General features: G+C 48.7%; 1 protein-coding gene across 1 annotated transcript in view; it reads right to left on the bottom strand.

The window, feature by feature from the left end:
- SLC17A7 (solute carrier family 17 member 7) overlaps positions 1-22,792 on the bottom strand; it is a 53,397-nt gene that overhangs the window by 13,865 nt on the left and 16,740 nt on the right. The window contains exons 2-3 of the mRNA XM_033170572.1: positions 2,538-2,790; positions 469-587 (exon numbers count right to left, since the gene is read on the bottom strand). Coding sequence (XP_033026463.1) covers positions 469-587; positions 2,538-2,790 — 372 coding nt within the window. The remainder of the gene's footprint in view (positions 1-468; positions 588-2,537; positions 2,791-22,792) is intronic.

The raw sequence follows: 22,792 nt of genomic DNA on the forward strand, positions 1-22,792 counted from the left end.
AGACCTGCACAGTGAGAGGACAGCTTGCTTCTTTCCCCCACTGCCTAGGAAACACCATAAGAAACCTCTGCTTTCTCTAGCGAGGGTCTATGTACACATGTGTGTTTCGAGATAGGTGTTTATTGTGGGATCAGTGCTGCTCCTCATGCTTGCAGATTTCTTGCACGCTAAACTTACTTCTTAAATGATCAACTAAAGTTTACTTGAAAAGAACCACAAACTTAAAAAAAAAGACACAAAATACCAAGTTTTTGCTGTAGTGATAATCTGGTTTATACAAAGTACAGTACAGTCAAATTTCATGGCCTTTATCTTTCACCAGATAGTGAGCTAACCCAAATGGACCAAGGTATCTTTCTATTCCTGTTCTAGAGAATGAGATCACCAGGTGTGAGCCAAAATCTGCATGTTCCCCCCTCTTTGATTTACACATACACACACTAAAAAAATACCCCACCTGCACCTTACCTGTTAGCAGCAAATTTATTTGCTATGAACCCTCCTGGGATCTGGGTGACGATGTAACCCCAGAAGAAGGACCCATGAATCATGCCCACTGTCTCAGGATCCCAGTTGAACTCTGCTTTCTAAAGTGGTGAGAAGAATAGAGGATAGATTCGGTTCCTGATTACAGCCAGCAGCAGGACTTTGGTCACAGTCGCACTATCCATTCAATGCTCATGGCTCCCCCTCCAGCCAAGAATCCTGGGAACTGTAGTTTATGTTAATGGTACTCTGCATTGTAGCTCTGTCAGGAGTGAACTACATTTCCCAGGATTCTTTGGGTGGAAGATTGTGCTTTAAGAGTATGGTTGGCAGTGGCGGAGTAAGGCTCCGCGGTACCCGGGGCGGCAAAGGAAACGCCCCGGGGGCGGGGCGTCGTGACATCACATTGTGACGTCATGACGCTCCGCCCCCAGGGTGTTTCCGGGGGTGCCGGCGCTGCTTCTGCAGCCCTCTTTTAAGCCGAAGAGCTCGCTTTTAAGCTCTCCGGCTCAAAAGGAGGCTGTGGAAGCGGCGATCCGATGACAGAGTGCGTGCAGGCGCACTCCGTCGTCAGGCCGTGCGCTGCCGCTCCCAGGGTGACGGAGGGAGCGGCAGCGCATGGGAATGGTGGGAGGGGCTGCCTCTTGTCACCCCCCACGTGCCGCCGTTCGCTCCGTTGTCCCAGGAGCAGCAGCACCGCACACACCGTGCGCTGCTGCTCCCGGGGGGACGGAGCCAGCGGCAGCGCGTGGGGCTGACAAGCGCCGGCCCCTCCTACCACTCCCCACGCTGCCGGACACCCCGGGAGCAGCAGCGCTGCACGGACGGGGTGCTCCCTCGGCCGTGCGCTGTTGCTCCTGGGGTGACGGAGGGAGCGGCAGCGCTTGGGAATGGCGGGAGGGGCTGCCGCTTGTCACCCCCATGCGCCGCCGCTCGCTCCGGTCGCCCCGGGAGCAACAGCGCACGGCTGAGGGAGCACCCCGTCCGTGCAGCGCTGCTGCTCCCGGGGTGACCGCCGTTGCCTGGGGAGTGGCGGGAGGGGCGCCGCTTGTCGCCCCCACCCGCCGCTTGTCGCCCCCACCCGCCGCTTCTCGCCCCTGTCGCCCGGGGGCGTACCGCCCCCACCGCACCCCCCTAGCGACGCCCCTGATGGTTGGTGTGTATCCAACCATAGAATCATAGAGTTGGAAGGTGATCCTAGTCCACTGCAGTGGTCATCCTGGTCCAGGTGCGGGGAACCAGTGGCCCTCTAGATGCTGCTGAACTACAACTCCCAGCACCCCTAGCCATCGACCATGCTTGCTGGGGCTGATGGGAGTTGTAGTTCAGCAACATCTGGAGGGCCAAGAGGTCCCCACATCTGCTATGGAAGATTGACCCTGGGAAACAGTCAGGGCTCTGGAATGTGTGAAGCAATAGCAAAAAATGGGGTGCCCCATCAAATCCAGAGGTGCTTATCTCTGAGTAGACCTGCGCAGGATTGGGGATGCTGATCTGATTAGGCATGGTGAAAAACTGAAAAACTTCATTCTGGTTTAGTTATTCCAGAACACTTTTATCTCAGGCTCTGCCCATAATTGGTTCTGGCTCCACCCAGCACTCCCCTTTGGCCTCCAGCAGATTAAGGGTTAACTGGATGGTTAAGTCCAGTAAAACGCGACTGTGGGATTGCGGTGCTCATCTTGCTTTCAGGCCAAGGGAGCCGGTGTTTGTCCATAGACAACTTTCTGGGTCATGTGGCCAGCATGACTAAACCGCTTCTGGCGCAATGGGACACCGTGACGGAAACCAGAGTGCATGGAAACGCCGTTTATCTTCCCGCCACAGCGGTACCTATTTATCTACTTGCGCTTCCGTGCTTTCAAACTGCTAGGTTGGCAGGAGCTGGGACAGAGCAGCAGGAGCTCACTTCCGTCGCGGGGATTTGAACCGCCGACCATCCGATCGGCAAGCCCAAGAGGCTCAGTGGTTTAGACCACAGCGCCACCCTCGTCCCTTGGCCCTCAACAGAAAAAAAGCCCACCCCTGCTCCAGAGGGAGGAGAGCCTCACCTTCACAACGGGTTTGTCCCCTTCGTAGACGGTGTTGTTGTTGACCATGCTGACGATGGCCACGCCCAGGTTGCAGCGGATGCCGAAGCTGATGCAGAAGCCCAGGCCACAGAGCATGGCGATGATGTAGCGGCGAGGGAGGCCAAAGCAGGTGCAGTCGACGATGGGCAAGTGCTTCTCGGTCACCTCAACAGGCCGGCCCTCTTCAGTCAGCTCGATGGTCTCCCCACCTGCCTGTTTCCGTTCAAGGATCCTAGAAGTCAGAGATAAGAGGAAGGCTTGATGGGATGGGTGGGACCTGAAGCTGACAATCCAGAAAAAGCAATGGTTCAGATCTGTTCCCATGAGGGGAGCAGATTCTGCCTCATTGCCTTCTTTCCACTCCTTTATTGATATCAGGGATGTCTCTACCATTGGGGAAAGGAAGGGAGCCGCCTCAGGCTGTCACGAAAGGGCAGCAAGTTGTTAGTTAAGTGGTTATTGTTGTGTTTTTTCTGCCAGGAAGGGGAAGGAGGTGCTTGTGGGAAAGAATGGGTGAACTGGGAAGTTTCGGTTCCTCTCTGTTTCTCATTTCCCCCCCAATCTTAAATTCAGTGTTCCACATTTCTGTATTGGCTTGTGGTCTTTGTTTTATGTTTATAAAGTTCTCCTCAAAACCCACCAGCATTTTGGTGTGAAATTCTCCTAATACCCCCCATTTCTGTATGCAGTTTTGCAAAGCAGCAATAATGTATTTTTTCCACTATATTTTCACAAGTATGTGTACACTTTACCCCAGGTTATGAATTTTTGTACACATCAGTTGGCTGGCAAACAGAATAGCACAATCTGGAGAAGTCCAAATTTCGAAAGATCGCTCTTATGGTTGGTGTATTCTTTTGGAAAATGCGAGAATTCGGTAGGTATGCCTTTAAACGCGAACTGAATGAAATTTCTCCTCCATCCCTACTTGTGGGATTTTCTGCCTCGGATGCCAAAATTACCTGGCTGGCTTTGGCCACTCTGCACCTTGCCTTCAGGTGAGAAAGGGGGCGTCACCATCAACATCACCATCATTTTATTTGTATGCCACATTTCCACAGTTAAAACAATGCTCAAGGTGGCTTACAATATGAAAAGATTTACATAATTACAAACATAGCAAAATAGTCATAAAAAGAAATAAAACACATTAAAAACTACATAACCAAACCGAACAATTTCCACATAAAAATAAAGATACAAAAAGTTGTTATTATTATTATTATTATTATTATTATTATTATTATTATTATTATTATTATTATTATTTGTACCCCGCCCATCTGGCCGGGTCCCCCCAGCCACTCTGGGTGGCTTTCAACAAATATTAAAATACATTAAAATATCACAGATTAAAAACTTCCCTAAACAGGGCTGCCTTCAGGTATTTTCTGAATGTCAAGTAGTTGCTTAGCTCTTTGACCTCTGATGGGAGGGCGTTTCACAGGGCGGGCGCCACTACCGAGATGGCCCTCTGCCTGGTTCCCTGTAGTTTTGCTTCTCACAGTGAATATCAGTAACAGCAAAAACTCCCAACAAAACTTTCCCCAAAATCCCCCATTCCTTGCTGGGCAACAGCTGCAGCAGCAGACCTTATGAAGCCTGTTGGGCCCTGGGCCAGGTGGAGAGAGGCAGGAACGGGGCCCTCAGGCTCTCAGCAGTGGAGTCCTCCTGTTTGATGCCCTGCTTCAGGGAGCACATTATTTGGGGATGGCCCTGGGCACGCACTCTCCACCCTGCCCTCAAGAATGCGGGTTGAACTGGGATAATTTTTTTAACTAATCCTGAAGCTGGAAGATGCACTCTTTGCCACAGCTCTCGGTTCCTTCGTTTTCATTAATGTCTCCCCCTCTCACTTCTCTGTTTACAAAGCACGTGAAGTATCACAGAGCAAGCCAGTCTATAAATCACACTGTGCAAAGTTGGAGTTAACTCTTTATTAGCAAAAACACAATCTCCGCAGACTTGGCTGGGTGTCGGGCCTAATGAGCACCGCATCTCATTCTTGGTGGTTTTACTCCACAGAATCAGTTGCAGAGACTAAAAGTCCCCACCTCCCCACAGCCGCCCATGTCTCCTCCTCTCCAGGGCTTTCTCCAAGCAATCAGAGACTGCGCCTGCATGCAGCCAATCTCTGCTCTGCTCTTTTCATGTATCTCCTGGTTCTGGGAGACAGGGTGGAAGGGGAGCTTGCAGCAGCAGCAGCAGCCAGACTCACCTCTGCCTCTTGGCCACCTTCCTCCCACTCACAAACTTTAGCTTCTGCCTCTGATTCTGGACTGCTCTCTGCCACTGCCTCTTCCTGCTCACTAAACCCTGTTACCCCTTCAGCTTCTGACACCACCTCCTCCCAGTCTTCTCCCTCTTCTCCCACTGACCGCCCCTCGTTGTCCCCACCACTCCCTGGGCTCTGAGCCTTCTTCCTTGGGGATTCCCCAGCTGGTTCCTCCCACCATCCCTCTGTGTCCAACCTGTTTGTAACATAAAACACTGCCAAAGAAAAATGGGGGGAAGGGGAGGCAGCATCAATGTGATGGTGCTGCATCTGTGGTTGTAGCAAGATTTTTTTTGGGCAGCGCTTTGCATATGTGCTCTAGAACATGGATAGCATGTCACACATACCCTGGTCTGTGTTGACTGATTACTGTTAACTTGGGATTGGTGGATCTGACCATTTTGGTTTTTCTGTTTCCCATATTTCCAATCTTAAATCATCCATCCATCCATCCATCCATCTATCCATTGCATTCACATCCCACCTTTTCCTTTAACAAACTCAAGGTGGTATACATGGTTCTTTCCCCCTCCTCAATTAATTCACACAACAACCCTGTGAGGTAGGTGAGGCGGAGAGAGGCAGTGACTGACCCAAAGTCACCCAATTAGCCTCATGGCCTACTGGGGATTTGAACCCTGGTCTGCCAGGTCCTAATCCGACACTCTAAATACTGCGCCATAGTGGTTCTCCAGTTCCTCACATTTCCACATCAGTTTTGTGATATATATTTTTTAAGTCCTCATGAAAATTCACCAGCATTTTAGTGTGAATTTCTCTTAAAGCACACATTTTAATGCAGCTTTGCCTCAAATGCACCCTGTTGCAAAGAGATTTCCCCTTAAGATAATGCATTTTTGCACACTATGATCACTATAATTTTTTACTTTTACGCATATGCATTTTTGCACACATTTGCTTGGCTGGAGAACTGCCTTGCAAAATTCAGAGAAGCGCAAATTTCATAGAATAATATTGTTCCATTCCGTGTATTGCTTCAGAAAGTGTGTGTGAGGAAGGTTCACCTTTAAATGTGATCTGGATCTGATTTCTCCCCCATCCTTCACGCTAACATGCCTTCTGTGGAGCTGCCTCTGAAAGTGAGCTTGGAAACTTCATTCGGTGGCCCAGTTGGCGCCCAGAGTTCACTCTTGCCAATCATATCTCACTCACTTTAGGGTTTCACAGAACTCTTCAATTTTCAGTGTTAAATGAAGAAAACTGGGTGGAGGAAGGGGGAAAGAGGGTGAGGAAGGCCTCCTGGCATGGGGAAAGGCCCATCGGCAATAGATTACAAGTTCTGAGATGGCGAATCAGGAAGCCTTGGAGACTAATAGGAGTTAGTTTGTGTCCAGTGCAGAATATGCGGGTTGACTTGCCTCAAAGCATGTTGCCACTCCATTTTTAAAATACAAAAGCCAGCAGAAAAAGACTCCTTTCTCTCTCCCCCCCCTCTCTTGTGTATTGCAGAGATGGGGAATCTCAGGCCTGGGGAAAAGCATGGCCCTCCAAGCCCCTCTACTTGGCCCTCAGAAAACTCCCCAGGCCACGCCCTTCTCTGGTCTTCCTTCACTTCCACAAATGTTTCTGATTGGCTGGAATGTGTCTGAGCTAGGATGATGATGCCTCTGGCGTGCCTGCATGGAGGACACAGACGTGTGAGCATGTGTACAAACAGGCCTCCTGTGCAAAGGTAAAATTCACACTCATGGCTCCACCCACATTTGCCTCTGGCCCCGCCCACCACAGACATGCGGCCCTCAGAAGGCTGCCCTGAAGGGAATGCGGCCCTCTGGCTGGTCCCCCGACCCCTGGCTTCTTGGAGCTCAACACGCCAAAGCCGTAAGGCAGAGAGCAGAAAATGGAGAAAAGTGTGGCAGTCCTTATCCTAGGAAAGCAGGAGAATTGTTTTGAATGACAGGGAGCTGCATATAGACTTGACAGGAGTAGCAGAAATGGGAAAAGTATCGCATTAGCTAAGCGGATGGGAGGCCACCCACCCACCCACCATTGCATCCTTGTAAGGAACTGCGTCAGGTGACCCTGCGCAGATGCAGGCAGACTGACCTGAGAGCAGAGAGGGTGGGATCAGACACGGGGAAGGTCCCTCCCTGCCAAAGATTTCAGAGGGGCTTGGAGCACCCCCAAGTCCTCGTCCATCACCGCCCCCTTCCCGCTCTTACACACTGTCTCGTCAGCCTGGTGGGGAGGCGGAGGCTGCCCACGCAGAAGCTGTTCCCATCGGAGCTGGTGCAGATGGGCTCTGAGCTCAATCTCGGCACCGGGCCCGAGAACAACTCCTTTCCCTTAGCAATGGAGGCGACAGAAAGGCCTTCTTTCTAAGCCCCCTCATATCGCCCCTTCCTCCCCTCGGTCCCTCGTTCCTCCCTGCCCTCTCCTGCACACGCAGCCTCTGCCAGATCCGTAAGCTAACCAGTTTTGTTGCTGTTGTTTTAGTGAGTACAATTATCGCACACCCGTCCTGTACGTTTAAAGCACATCCCACCCGCCTCCGGATAATCCTGGAAGACGTCGTTTGCCCCTCACAGAGCTACAATACAGCTCCCAGCATTCTTTGAGGTGGCGGTGGCAGAATGTGCTTTGAATGTATGGTGTACATGCAGAGTCCATATCTTAGCAAGGAGGGATTCTTAAAACAATTGGGACACACTCATCCCAAATCCCCTAGTTACAGGGGACTATGGATCGTAATTTGGCTAAAATTGCAAACAGGTGGCATTGTGAGGTTGTGACCCAGGGGTCCTGAACTCCAGGTCCTTTGCGTTAGGCCCCAGATCTCTGCTCCTTCCCCCACCCAATTTTTATTTTTAATTTTTTTAACCCTTTGCCGGCATGCTGCAAAGTGGCTGCGTACACACCTTACATTTGAAAGCACATGACTTCTCCTAAGGAATCCTGGGAGTTGTAGTTTGTTAAAGGGTGCTCAGAATTGTAGTTCTGTGAGCAGCAAACTATACTTCCCAGGGTTATTTGGTAGAAGCCAATTGCTTTAAATGTATGGTGAACCAATATCAAACTCAGGTTACGTGTGTCTGCTTGTTAAATGTATGGTGTGCACACAGCCCTACTTGTGCTAGTGTGACTCCAGGCACACACCATCTTATTTTGGCCCCAGATTTGTGTCATGGGCCTGTGTGCTGAATTCTTTAAGAGCCCAGAGTAGTGGTGGTGGTTAGAGATAAGAGGGCTCTGGATTTCCTTAGAGCAGGCGCGTCCAACAGGTAGACCGTGATCTACCAGTAGATCACTGGACGTCTGCGGTAGATCACTGGTAGATCACTGACTCCCCCAAAGAAGCTCAACAAGTTTTTCTCCCCTAAGAAAATCTCAACATTTTTGCCCTGTACCCCTAAAAAACTGAGGTTTCCTCCTCCCAAAAAAACCTCAACAAATTTGACCTGAACCCCCCCAAACAGGGGGTAGATCACTGCTAATTTTTAACTCTGGGAGTAGATCACAGTCTTTTGGGAGTTGGCCACCCCTGCCTTAGAGCTTCCCCCCTACCTTTCACCCCACATCACTGGAGCACTGAACACCCCACTTTTCCATGAAAACTTGTTTAAAACTGTTCAACCTAATCCAGCCAGAAACTACAAGTGGCTGTCATTTGTCATGTAGTGGTGAGAGCATTTGAGTGAAAATCCTTGGCACAGAGTTTGCTGAGTGACCTTGGGCCAGATACTAAGCCTGGCCTCCCTCACAGGACTGTTGTAACAATACTGAGCTCAATGGAGGAAAAAACGATATAGAAATCTGATAGGCTATGCCAGAGTTCCGACGCTGGTGGCAGCTGTTGCTAGGATAGGTTCGTTTCCTCTTAGCCCGCCCCCTAATGTGATCCCACAAGCAAGACGACCACCTGGATTGCACCTTTAGCAGGGATCTCAGCATACAAAAACAATTTAGCTAGTGACTAGTTTCCCACCAACTTGTCAGGAAAACCTTTGCCTGCTACATTTCTACACATCGGAGCCCTTCCCGAGGGCAGCATTTCAGACTGCCTCCTTAGGGACACCGTTTTTTTTAAATATAAAAAGCTCTTTTTGCTGTCTCTTTAACCAGACGGATCAATCTGCCTCAGAAAAAAATAATTCTGAAAGACTGCCATTTCTTCAGATGGTGACTAAAGCACATCGTGCATCAACACCAAAAATGCTCAGGAAGATGTGCTATTATCGCATACCAAAAAAGACTCCTGAAATCACATGCGCGCACAAACACACAGCGCTGGAAACACGCCTAAGCATTTGGGCGCAATTCGTCTGACATTAAACCATATATATTGCTTGAATTACAACAGCAGTCCTCGCTGCGGGGTGTGTGTGTGTGTGTGTGTGTGTGTGTTTCGGTGACAAGCTCCGGGTGGCGACATGCTGGTGTTTGTAACGGAAAAATCCCAGGTGTGGAACTGCCCAGCCACCTGGCCCTTAGGGATAGGCCCACTGGTTTCTGCGGAGTTAAATAAAAGAAGTCCAGCCACTGGAGCAAGGACAAGACAGGGTTTATTGCGCAATAGGTTACAGTCAAACTGCACACCCAGAGCAGTCTTACAAGAACTTTTAAAAACTCCTATCATATCCCAGAATACAGTTTGGAAACATCATTACTACATCATCACTACCGTAACATGTTAACCCTCTCTCTCTAAAAAAGAGAATATTGTTTTCTGGCCAGCTGGCAACGCCATCCCTCCCTACTCCCTGGGAAATACTTTGGGGGCCCCAGCACCTGTCCATCACACACCCCTTGATCTGATTTTATAGGGCACTCCTGCGCTACATGATTTCATTTCAGTAACTGCTGCTTATGTACATATATTAATTTAGCCTAGCCTACCTCGCAGGGGTGCTTCCGATATAAAAGGGGGGATGGGAGAAAAGCACACCGAGCCCTGAGCTCCTGGGTTTGCCACACGGCTATAACAGAGCACATGACACCAATCCTGGTGTGACTGCATTGGCTACCAATCAGTTTCCAGGCCCAATTCAAAGTGCTGGATCTGGGCATTTTGGAGGGAGATTCTCAGTCTTCCCCCTCTTGCTGCTGCTTGCAGAGGGAATGTGACCATAGCATGGGAGGGGAGAAAGAGTTGTGGATCCAAGGAGCTCCAAGGATTGATTGTTGCATGGAAAAAAATGGCTTGTTTTGCTTTGCTGGAATTATACTCCACTCTTCCCCTCCTCAAAGGAGTTGCTCGAAGCTGCTTTCAACTATCAGAGCACACACACGTAAATGCAAGGATGATACAACCGTTACAAAAAAGGAAACGGACAGAATTATAAAAGCAGCAGCAGCAACGAAAATGAAAATAAACGAAAACGCAGAAAAGCCACCTCCAGACTGCCAGTATTTCATGGCGAAGATTCGAGGGAATACTGGAAATTTAGCTTTTGCACGATTGAAGCGGATGAAAGCACCATAACACAGAAGATCCTTCCGGTTAGGAAGCTGATGGGGAAATGCACTGGAAAGTGTGGGATGAACAAATCATTAACAAGCAGACTTATCGGCACTGTGCAATGCAAGCAAATCAGGGTGACTGTTCACTGCTGTATAACCTCCCTCTGAACTAAGCAGAAGGCATACTCAGTAAAGACCAGGCATAGTCAGCCCCTCCGTGTGTGCTTTGTGCAAGCAAATCAGGCTCAGTAAACAGGCCTTCTGGAAGAGCTCACCAACAATAAGTATTTCCTTCCTTCCTTTTGAAAGAGTTGAATTGGTCATGCCCAACCAAATAGCTTCCTTCCTTGAAAAATGGAAGAAGATACACCTAAGTCCTTCCAAAGAGGAAGAGGACCCTCTACTGGTTAAGCTACACACCCTTCTCTCTGTAATACAGCAACACACACACACAGTCCTGCACTGGATCTTGCCCGACTTTGGATGTGATCCTTTTCACTGACGTCAGCTCAAGACGGCCGTGTTGGCAGCTTAGGAGGCGAGGTTTTAAATATCCCTGGCTAAGCTGCCCACTGCCAGCAGGTTTGCGGTGACCTTGGGTGGTGCCATAAGCTTATCAGGCTCCGATTTCTTGCCTGGCTTTACCGTCACACCACCAGATCTCGGCACCAACCCATTGAAAGTGCAAAGAGAGCCCCAAAGACATGAGCGCTATAATGATCATGCACAAAGATGGCCCGAAATCAGGCATGAACTGCTGGATCCTGGGCTTGCTTACTAAATCCAATGATCCTAGTGAACCTGAGCTTACTCTCAGTTGTGTTCTTAGGATTTCATCCAAACAGCGCGGGTGTTTGGATGAAACACCCTAGGGCTTGCTGATCAGAGCCTAAGGCTTGCTGACCAGAAGGTTGGCGGTTCGAATCCCTGCGATGGGGTGAGCTCCTGTTGCTCGGTCCCAGCTCCTGCGCACCTAGCAGTTCAAAAGCACGTCAAAGTACAAGTAGATAAATAGAGACTGCTCCGGCTGGAAGCTAAACTGTGTTTCCATGCACTGCTCTGGTTCACCAGAAGCGGCTTAGTCATGTTGGCCACCTGACCCGGAAGCTGTACGCCGGCTCCCTCGGCCAGTAATGCGAGATGAGCCCCGCAACCCCAGAGTCGGACACGACTGGACCTAATGTTCAGGGGTCCCTTTACCTTTATGCCTATTACAACCAATGCACCTAGCATTGCATATGGTCAGGCTACAACCTTTCTGTCCTGTGTCCACCTGAAAGATCGTTGCATGTGCCAATCATATGGGCAGGTTAACTGAAGACACCATCTCCTAAATATTTAATGCAGGTGTTTTTTTGTTTGTTTTTTTGTTTTTACCCAACTTCAGAATCAGGGCCTGTCCCTCACATTGGACAGGCTGGGCATTTATCCTGGATACTGGATTAGAAGGCAGTGTTCCTAGATTGTATGATGCAGAATGCCTCCCAAAGGCACCAATTTACCTAGTAAGCAGGTCTAGATTGAGAGGCAGGCATCTGCCTTAGGAACTGGGCGTGGGGGGCAATGGACTTTGGGGAGGGACACCTGTCACAGGCATTCAGCTCAAATGTCTGCCCGATAGCTGAAACACAGTTCATCTTCACCTGTAAAGCTGACAAGCGTTGCATTAATGGACCAATAAAACGTTTGTTTTTGTGTATTTAGAATCATAGAGTTGGAAGGTACCCTGAGAATCACCTAGTCCAACTCCCTGCAGTGCAGGAATATGCAGCTGTCCCACACAGGGACTGAACCTGCAGCCTTGGTGCTATCAGCATCATGCTCTAACCAACTGAGCTATCTCCTGTCCTGCCCTGCCTACCCACCCATATTATTGGGGTCTTCCCTCCTTTGGTTTCCCAAAGGGCCGTTTTAACACGCATTCCCCTGCCCACTTTATTCATGGGGAAATTGATGTCACCAGCACTCATTCAACAGTGTCTATGTAAAACCATTGTGAGCAACTGTGCAAATCTATCATTTTTATATAACAGGGATAAAGCATGTGTCCAAGCTGGGAAACAGGATACAAATGCAATTCAAAAACCTAAAGGCTTTCAAAAATTAAAGCAAATTGCGGAGATGCTAAAGATGTTCCTTGTCTGAGGTGCTGTTTGGCCTTTTTGAACACCCTTGGGTTATATATTGCTCCTCCTGACTTGTCCTACAGCTTCTTGTTCCTGACTTCCCTCAAGGTGCTACCTGCAGCCCAGACTGCCTGCAACAATGAAGAGATGCACCAATGCAACCTATTCTTGAAGGAGGCTGCCCACTGCATCTCTGCATGAGTCTGTACTCTGCGAGTGCCTTCCTCCCCTAACAAATAAAGTGAATTCAGTGTCTGGGAAGATGCAAACAGATGAAAGTGGCAGCAGAGTCAGTCTAAGAAAAGGTCAAAACTCTGGAGTTTCTTTGGAGTAAGAAACAACCCCCCCCAAAAAAAAAAACCTGGTGGGAGAATAGTATCTGTTGCAGCAGGTTTAAGCTGTGAAACCTCCACCTAAGCTCAACCTGCATATTTGCAATTAAATGCATATACCGTATTGTATTTTTTCGTCTATAAGATGCCCCCCCGTATAAGACGCCCCCTATTTTTGGGGACTCAGGTTTAAGAAAATAGGGGGAAAGCTATCCGTGTTTAAGACGCCCCCTAATTTTTGACATTATTTTAAAAGAAAAAAACCCTGGTCTTATACACGGAAAAATACGGTCGTTACAAAGCACTCTTATTCAAAGGAAACCAACCCAAGAGCACTCACTGGATCCTCTGAAACCACACCATTAGGGTGTGCATAACAATTTTGTTGTATTACATTTTAACACTATCATTCAACCCAATGGTTCCCAGGGCAGCATACAAACATATTCCAATAAAATATACCATATAAATGTAGATTTAAAATAATAATAATAATAATAATAATAATAATAATAATAATAATAATAAGCATCAATAAGCAATTGTGGCAAAACATACACTCCTGCAGCAGACAGACCAGCTCTTTAATCCATCCATTGCCAAAAGCCTAAAGGAAAAAGCTTCACTTGCTGTTGGAACTGCCAACATGGAGGAGACTCCACAACTGAGGCGCCACGACGGAAAACCAGAGAAGGCCCTGCATTCCATCGCCACACAATGCGCCACCTATAAACACACATGGTATATGTGTGCACATAATTATATATTACACATGCCAAGTGATCTATATCTGATCAAGCTGACTTTGGTCCTTGATCCAATAAACCTGTTTTAAGGGTGTCACAAGCCTCTTTGTGGGTTCCTTAGGGAGTTTCCTTGTGACAGAAATTGCAGGAACTAGGATTAGGAATCTCCTGGTCTGTGTTCCCCTGCCCTGGTCAATGAGCCACCAGGTCCATTGGGAGGAGTTACTATCTGGACTGCATATGTAATTTCTAAGGTGCATCTGAGGTCCGAGGCAGCTGTCTCAACGCGACTGATGCCTGGAGAGAACCCGCCCACCCAGACTGGCCATTGGGTCCCCCAGAGCTGGAAGGGCCATAAAAGGTTTCCAGTTCTGGCAAAGGCTTTAGCTGTGTATGATTTGGAAGCTGTCAAAGAAAGACTAGCACTGAGAGCCTAGCAGGCGGGTCAGCCTTGAATGGGCTCCCTGATAGTTGAAAGCAGAGCTAAGCCAGGCATTCTCAGGGTGCTTCCTGGTTGTGGCTGTTTTGGGGTAACATCCAATCACGTTCTGGCATAATTCAAGATTTGAGGGCCCAAACCTGAGATCTAGGGGTGGGCCCTGGTGATGTCACAGAGTAGACCTCCTTCTTTAAACCAGTCCTCAAAACGTATTATTTCAATCAATGCTGCCCCCGCCATCCTTATTTCACCATTTTTTAAATCCCGCTTTTCTGCAACAAGGTAGCTCAGGGGACAAGACTAAAAGCAGTCAAAACAAAAGGAGATAAAGCTGTGAAACAGAAAACAACAACAACAACAACAACAAGGAGATACCAACAGTTTCATTCCTGAGGTAAAAAGAAGAAGAAGTTGGTCAAAAACATGCTGGAATGAAGCTGTCTTTTAATTTATAGTGCGGATGGGGCATTGTGGGTGTGTGGGTGCAAAGTGGTGGCCAGTCTGGGCATAAGGAGAGGCCTGCCAAAGTCCCATCACAGTCCAGCATCTTGTTCTCACAGGGGCCAACCAGATGCCTATAGGAAACCCCAAAGTAGGCCCTGAGTGATACAGGAATTCTCCCCACCTGTCCTCCCCGGCAGTTGGTATTCAGAGGCTTGAAAACAGGAGGCAGCGCACAGCTATGATGTCTGACAGCCATTCATAGCTGTCTAAATTTGCCTGAATCCCTTTTAAAGGCGCATTCAGGGCGGTCACCGTCACGACATCTGGTGGCAGCGAATTCCAGTTTAACTTTGCTCCGCTTAACATCGCGCTATTGTCATTTGCAGTGGGAAGAAAAACAAGCAGAAAACATCAACATTCTATACAGGGCCGTCTTTACCCATGGGTACAAGGGGTGCCAGGCACCCGGGCGCTGAATTCTGGGCGGTGCCCGGCACCCACTGCTGAAGCTACCTAAGCTCTTAACTAACTACCTGTTATAAAATAATAAATAGTTTGGACCAAGCTAGAAAAACAAAATACATATATACCTAGGTATTACCAAAATGTATACCTACTGTTTCACTAAAGGACTTTTGACTTTGTGCGCTCATTTACCAAAGATGCGCCGTGCCATCAGCAGCGCTTGTCATTCACAACGGCGGTGCTTGTCAGACTTGGGGGCACTGGGCGGAACATTGCACCCTGGCAGCGCATATGCTAAAGACTCCCCTGATTCTATAAGTTCTGATAGCTCACAGGTAGGCTACTTGTCAATCTGTGAGCTCACGGGTACTTGTCAATCTGTGGGGATGGGGGGGAGGGTTCCTTTTTAAAAATAAAAGAAAATCTCTTTTTTCGCCTGCAAACTTAGATACTTCTGCGTATCTGGAAAATATGCCAAGTATATAGAAACTGCCACCTTAGTTTGGGGTGGTGTGTGGCCACCTTAGTCTGGTGACGTAAGCGCTTCCAAAATTCTGACATGCTTTTTCCATACAAAAGGTGGCAACCACATACAGTGGTACCTCTGGTTGCGAACTTAATTCATTCCGGAAGTCCGTTTTTAACCTGAAACCGTTCATAACCTGAGGTACCACTTTAGCTAATGGGGCTTCCTGCTGCTGCCGCGCCGCCAGTGCGCGATTTCCGTTCTCATCCTGAGGTAAAAAGTTCTTAAACCGAGGTACTACTTCCGGGTTAGCGGAGTCTGTAACCCGGAGTGTTTGTAACCCGAGGTACCACTGTACCATTAGCACTTGAAGTGTTGAAAGCTAAACCCCTAGCACAGTTATTATATGGGGCTCAGATTTGGACAGACACTCACCTTGGATCTACAGAAGCTGTTCAATCTAAGTTCCAAAGGCAAATTTTCCCTGTTTCATCCTGTGTTCCAAATGCTTCATTGCGCTTGGAGGCTAATCTCCCCTCTGTTGAATTACAGATTTGGTGTAGGACGTTTTATTATTGGCTTCGGCTAAATTTAAACCCCACTGGTCTAACTACCCTTAGTATCGAAAGATTGTCATGAGAGCGCTTGGACTAAAATTGTCCACCAAAAGCTTTACTTTTCTGGTTTATCACCACAACAGTTATTAACACTGGTCTTCAGTATAGCAAATAATTTAATTAGACAGCACCTATATGATATCGAGCGACAGAAAAATTTGGCCACGATAAGGAAATTTTGTCCATGGTATGATTATTTTCCACCTAGTCATTTTGACACGTTGGCACCCTATTTGCAAAAGTTAACAATTCCAAAATACAGGCGCTCTTTCACTTACGCAAGAATGGATATACTGCCTTTGGCTGTACTTGAGGGTCGATTTCGAAAAATTCCGCTGGAAAAACGGTTTTGTCCATGTGGAGATGGCAATATTGAGTCAGTGGCTCATGTGCTTCTGGCTTGCACTCTTTATAAAGATTTGAGGAGTGAGATTATTACCCCTCTACTACTGTCCATACCAGGTCACCCAACCATTGCTACTGTGTCCTTTCTTTTAGCAGATCAAGATAATCAGGTGACAGCAGAAACTGCAACATTTTTAGCAGGGGCAATTAGAATAAGATCTATTGTTTGATTATTGATGTAAACCTCCAAAATGTATTTTGCATAGTTAAATTTTTACCTCTGTCTTCAGTACATTTTCTTTTTATTGCTATGGCTAGTGGCTGGTGCAAATAAAGATTATTCTGATCTGATCTGATCTGATCTGTGTAAGTGCTTAAAAACTGACAGGCACTTGCCCACCTGAGTTTGGGGGTCTCCTTGCTTTGCACAAGTGAGCTTGTGCATTTGGCTCCTGCTTGCCAACCACCTGCAATAAATCAAACTTCTTTCTCTAACTAAACAGCAAAACAGTTTTCTTTAGTTTTGCCATCCAGGCAGGAGGGATGTACTACAAATCCCAGTGTCTTGGGGAAGCCACCAGACCAGCACCTTTTGCTTTAGGGGAAGGACTGTATGTAGCTCACTGGTAGAGCATCTGCTTTGCATGAAACAAGTCCTGGGTTCAATCCCTGGCAGCTCCAGATTAGGCTGGGAGAGACTCTCTGTCTGAAGCTTTAGAGAGCTGCTGCCAGTCAGAGCCAATAAGGAGCTAGATGGACCAAATGTTCCATCAGTCATTGTCTGGCCTAGGGCCGGATCTCCCATTGCCCTTGACGGTTGCCCATGCTGGTTGGGGCCAATGGGAGTTGGAGTCCAGCAACATCTGGAGAGAAACCCAGGTGTGTAATTTCTGTCCTTGTGGATCTGCCCAAGAACCCTGGGAACTGTAGTTTACTGCAAACGGAACTACAACACCCGGCAACCTTAACAAACTACAGCTCCCAGGATTTTGTTAGGGGAAGTAATGCACTTTAATTGGGCCTTAGATGTTTGGTGTGTGCACAGCCATTCTGCTAACCCCTGTGGATTCACATCAACAGGAGCAACAGGGACGTGCACGGCCTCCCTGCGTGCCTGTCTTATCTTGCTGGTATTTTTGTCCTCCTTTCGCAGTGTTAATGGAACAGGTGTCAAAAATGGCACCTTGTCAGTTTTCCGTGTGCAGGGAAGTTCCAAAATAGAATGTGGTGACGAGGAGGTTGCAGAACAAGGAGGGCGGCACGTCTCTCTTCCTCCACCTCTCTGCCCTGCCCTGAGCCTTTCCCCTTTGCAACACAGCACCCCCTACAGAATGCTTTTTGTCCTGCTCCTTGCAGAACAGGGACCAGAAGACATTTTTCGCCGGCCTAGGGCCCTAGGCAAAACCAGGTGCGATTCTGAGCATGTTGCTGCATGTGTGTATGAGAAAGAGAGAGAGAGAGAGAGAGAGAGAGAGAGAGAGAGAGAGAGAGAGAGAGAGAGATTGTTGGCATTGGATAAGAAGGCAGCGGGGAACATATGGAGGTAGCTTTAAAGCTCAGCACTTCTGTACAGCAGCCAAAGCCTCTTCTTCCCACCCTTCCCCTCCTCCTCCTCCTCCGTCACCTTGCTCATGAAATATGCAGCAAGGAAGCCGAGAATAACACATGCGCAAACACACACAGGCATCCGGGCACACGCAGTTCCCCCCTTCCTACAAGCATCCTGCTCACAAGCTGTCACTGGCAGGCGTTTCACACACGCACACATGCATGCGCACACACAGAGGACTCGGAAATTTGGGCAAGGTCTATGATCTATATTGTTGGGTGGGGCAGGGCGGGGGAGGGGAGTCAAAGAGTAGGTGATGTGCCAGCAAAGGCGTTGTGGAGAATCAGCCATGACCCTGAATAGCAACATCAGTGCTGAGCAATGTGTGACTGACCGCAAGAGCATGGTGCTTATGGTTTTTTTGGGGGGGGGAAGGAGGCCGTAGCCCAGTGAGCAGAGCATCTGTTTTGCATGCAGAACACCTCAGGTTCAATCTCTGGGGTCTCTCCTGACAGGGCTGTGAAACTGGGAGTGATGCTTCAGAACTCTCCAGCACGGAGTGGCAATGGTGCGCCAGGATTTCGGGTGAAATGCTGCCTATGAAATCCTGAAAGAACCACTGCCAATCAACGCAGATGATACATTTTTTAAAGCTATTTTATTGTTAGTAATTGTAAACCAGTCTGTGATGTTCTGTTTCTGTTTTTGGTTGTTATGTTTATGGGCTTAAAGCCGAAATAAAACGAGTTGAGTTGAGAATGCAGATGATACTGAGCTAGATGGACCAATAGTCTGACTAGGTATAAGGCATCCGGGACACCGAGAGTGGGCCTTTAGACTCTGGACTTAATAATCTTAAAGGGGACCCCCTCCCCCTCTTAAGATGACATTGTGTATTACTTCAAAATGTGGTAAGCTGGCCCTGCTAAACTCAGGCCCATGGTATCTAGCTAGCAGGGATAGTCAGTGGAGCATGAGACTCTTAATCTTAGGGTTGTGGGTTTGAGCCCCACATTGATTCCTGCGTTGCAGGGGGTAGGACTAGGCAACCCTTGTGGTCACTTCCAACTCTACAATTCTATTATTCTATGTTTCTATTATCATTCTGTTGTCTTTGTCCATGGAGTTTTCTTGGCAGGGATACTGGAGTGGCTTGCCAGTTCCTTCTCCAGGTGGATCACATTTAGTCTAAACTCTCCGCTATGACCTGTCCATCTTGGGTGGCCCTGCATGGCATAGCTCATAGCTTCTTAGTAATGTATGGAAGTGAGAGCTGGACCATAAAGAAGGCTGATCGCCAAAGAATTGATGCTTTTGAATTATGGTGCTGGAGGAGACTCTTGAGAGTCCCATGGACTGCAAAAAGATCAGACTTATCCATCCTTAAAGAAATCAGCCCTGAGTGCTCACTGGAAGGGCAGATCCTGAAGTTGAGACTCCAGTACTTTGGCCACCTCATGAGAAGAGAAGACTCCCTGGAAAAGACCCTGATGTTGGGAAAGATGGAGGGCACAAGGAGAAGGGGACGACAGAGGATGAGATGGTTGGACAGTGTTCTTGAAGCTACTGGCATGAGTTTGGCCAAACTGCGGGAGGCAGTGAAAGATAGGGGTGCCTGGCGTGCTCTGGTCTATGGCGTCACAAAGAGTCAGACACGACTGAACGACTGAACAACAACAACAACATTATCATTCTGCTGCATGGAGTCCTGGGCATCTGCCATTGACCATAGAGCTAGAAAATGACCAACCACCCGTTGGTTTTCCATTTAAAATCTGAAGCTCAGACTGTGTGTGTCTTGCCTTTTCCACTTCTCTGGGAGATAAGGGGGCAGGGATTTGTAGCCTGAAGCAACAACCTGAACCTGTGTTGGGTGTGTGTGTATGGATTAACTCCTGTGTTTACGGTAATTCCCTACCAGGAAGGTCACTGCACAGCGGGGAAGTTCAAAGGGTGGGGTGTCTGAAAGCTGCAGGGATCCCCTTCCAAGAAGCAGTCAAACCTTAGATTCGACACCTGGCAATGAGGGTGGAGAAAGGCAACAAAAAGAAGAGGTGGTGGGCAGGTTCTGACAGTAGCTCAGTGACAGAGCATCTGCCTTGCATGCAGAATGTCCCCAGTTCAATCCCCAGCATCTCCAGGTAGGGCTGGAAAAAAATTCCTTGCCTGAAACCCTGGAGAGATGCTGTCAGCCAGTGTAGAAAATACTGGGCTAGATGGACTTGCGATCTCACTCTGAATACGACAGCTTCCTTAGCCTGCTATTACAGGGCTGTCCATTTCCCCCCATATTATATTTTTTAGAGAGAGAGAGGGCTGCCATGTATAAGTTTAAGCTTTGCCCAACACGGCTTCTCCATACTGGGGAGAAAGCCACGCCTCGTGGATTTCTGCCAGCCACATGTTCCTTAACTATCCCAGTGTGCTGGAGTGGTTGAGAGTGCTGGGCTAGGACCAGGGAGACCCAGGTTCGAATCCACGCTCAGCCATGCAGACCACAGGGTGAGCTTAGGCAAGGCACTCACGGGGTTGTTGTGAAGCTAGTGGCAGGTGGCACGAAGGAGCGCAGAGAACACATGCTGCTCCTTCCTTTCTGCAGAGCCTCCCCCAACACACCAATGCGACTGCATGGCCCCACCTTGCTGCCCCTCTTCCCCATCCCCGTCCAGGTAAGCAGCAGATCCTGCCATGCAAAACACACGCTGCTACTAGACCAGATGCAGCCCTGCTTAGCTTCAGCAAGAGGGATGCAGCATGTGCCCTGAGGCCACAAGAAAAGCCCTGGTGGATTGGAGCAAAGGCTCATTCCTGTCAAGCACCCAGTTCTTGCAGTTGGGCAACCAGGTGCCTAGGGAAGGCCTGCAAGCAGGACCTGAGGGCATCAGCAACTCTCCTCACTGGTGACACCCAGCGACTGGCATTCAGAGAAATGCTGGCTTTGAGAGTCACATTGGCTAGCAGCCTTATGTCTACCTAGCAGACCTGCCTCTATTCCCTCCAAACGACCCATTAACTTGGGACCCCTGGACTCCTGCTTGCTATTATTATCCTGCCTCAATGTAGAATGGGGAGATATGTAGGTGGAATGTCTTGACTATGACGACAGTGGCTCGGCTCTGTCCTTGGAGCATGAGACTCTTAATCTCGGGGTTGTGGGTTTGAGCCCCACGTTGGGCAAAATATTCCTGCATCTGCAGGGGGTTGGCCTACAAATGACCCTCGTGGTCCCTTCCCACTCTGTGATTCCATGAGTGGCTGTTAGCCATGGAGCCTCCACACTTGGAAATCAGCACACCTCTGACACACAACAGGGGAGAGCTTTTGCCTCCTGCCCCACTTATGAGCTTCCCAGGAGCATCTTGTTGGCCACTGTGTAAAGTTGGGTGCTGGAGGAGATGCACCTTTGGTCTGAGCAGGCAGGGCTCTGGATATATTCTGTAACTTTGCAACTCTCTTGAAAGAGGTGTACATTCGCAAGTTCAACCTGAGTTTACAGCAGGTTACAATGCATTTTTTAAAATGCATTCCCCCCCCCCCCGTTCTGCTAGGGGAAGCCAGTGTAATGACTCCTGCTAGAGCACCAGGCCTTTCTCCTCTTTCTCCCCCAAATTCACCATGAGGGGGACAGGAGACTCCCCCCCCCCAAAAAAAACAGTGTGGGGTGGGAGAGGAGAAGGGAGATCTTACTGCCAGGCAAGCAGAAATGGTTGCAATCTCCTTAGCACTACCTTGAATTCCCACCCAGAGTTTTCACTGGTCAGCTTGTCAACTTGCTCTGAATTTGACTTTTGGACATTTCAAATCATCTTGCTGCAGAAGCGCAGCTTTAGGAACACTGCTCAAGAAACTAAAAACCTCTAGTTTAACTAACAAGGCAATCGGGTCAAGAATCAGTGGGCTTCATTCCATACTTGATGGAATAAGATTTTATTCTGTGAGCCACCCTGAGATCTTATGTTGAAAGGTGGTATATAAATCGAATAAATAAACTTGGCATGCAGAAAGTCCCAGGTTTGACCCTTGGTATATCCAGCTAAAGGGGCAAGGGGTGTGTGCCAAAGACCCTTACTGGAGCTCCTGGAAAACCATTGCTAGTGCGAACAGGGCAGGGATGGGGAACCTCCAGCCCAATGGTCAACTGTGGCCTAGTAGAATTTTCAATCTGGTCCTTGGCACACACCCCCTCAGGCGATCTCATCTCCCCAGCCAATGCCCCTTTACCAACCTCAGGGGCTTTTGCCTGGTTGGAATTAGTTTTTGAACCCTGAACACGCATTCTTCTCGCATGCTTGGATGGAGGACAGAGAGGGGTGTCGGTACACATGTGCTGAGACGAACCTCCTTTGCCAATCCACATTCGTTGCCCTGCCCACTTCTGCCTCTGCCCACTCCTGGCATGTGGCCTCTGGAAGGTTGCCCAGAAGGAAACATGGCCCTCAGGCTGAGCGAGTTTCCCTCACAACTGGAGCAGATGACAGATAGCCTGCCCTGGTGTGTGAGGCAGCTCCCTGTGTTCCTTAACTAGGTGACAACTCTTCTCTGGGCTTCCTTTCATAGGAACATGTGAAGCAGCCATCTGTGCTGGTCACCAACTGCACCTGCTCTCGAGATCTTCAGGGAAAGGCATTTCCTGAGCTCTGCTCCCTGACATGTCCTGGCGGCATCTCTGAAACCAGGACCTTCTGCCTAGACAGGACAGAATGAGGACCCCATGCAGAATGAGGACCCTCCGCTCCCCTGAGGTCCATCTCGCCACCATGCTTCCCAGCTCTCGCCCTTCCTACCACTTTCCTGCAAATCGCACTCAAACTCCCATGATCCAACAGGAAGCCTTAGCTGCCAAGTTAACCTTCCCTCCCAGGAACAGCGCAGCCAGTCAACATGCAGTCACGGAAAGCTTTTCCCCAGAGCAGTTAGAATGTGCCTAAGGGTTCCGTGTGTTGTCTCAGCGGAACGACCAATGGCTGAGCTTCTGGGAGATTCCGGGTGTTCAGGTAGGCAACGGACAG

Source organism: Lacerta agilis, chromosome 14 (genome assembly GCF_009819535.1).
Source record: "Lacerta agilis isolate rLacAgi1 chromosome 14, rLacAgi1.pri, whole genome shotgun sequence".
In the NCBI taxonomy this organism is placed as follows: domain Eukaryota; kingdom Metazoa; phylum Chordata; class Lepidosauria; order Squamata; family Lacertidae; genus Lacerta; species Lacerta agilis.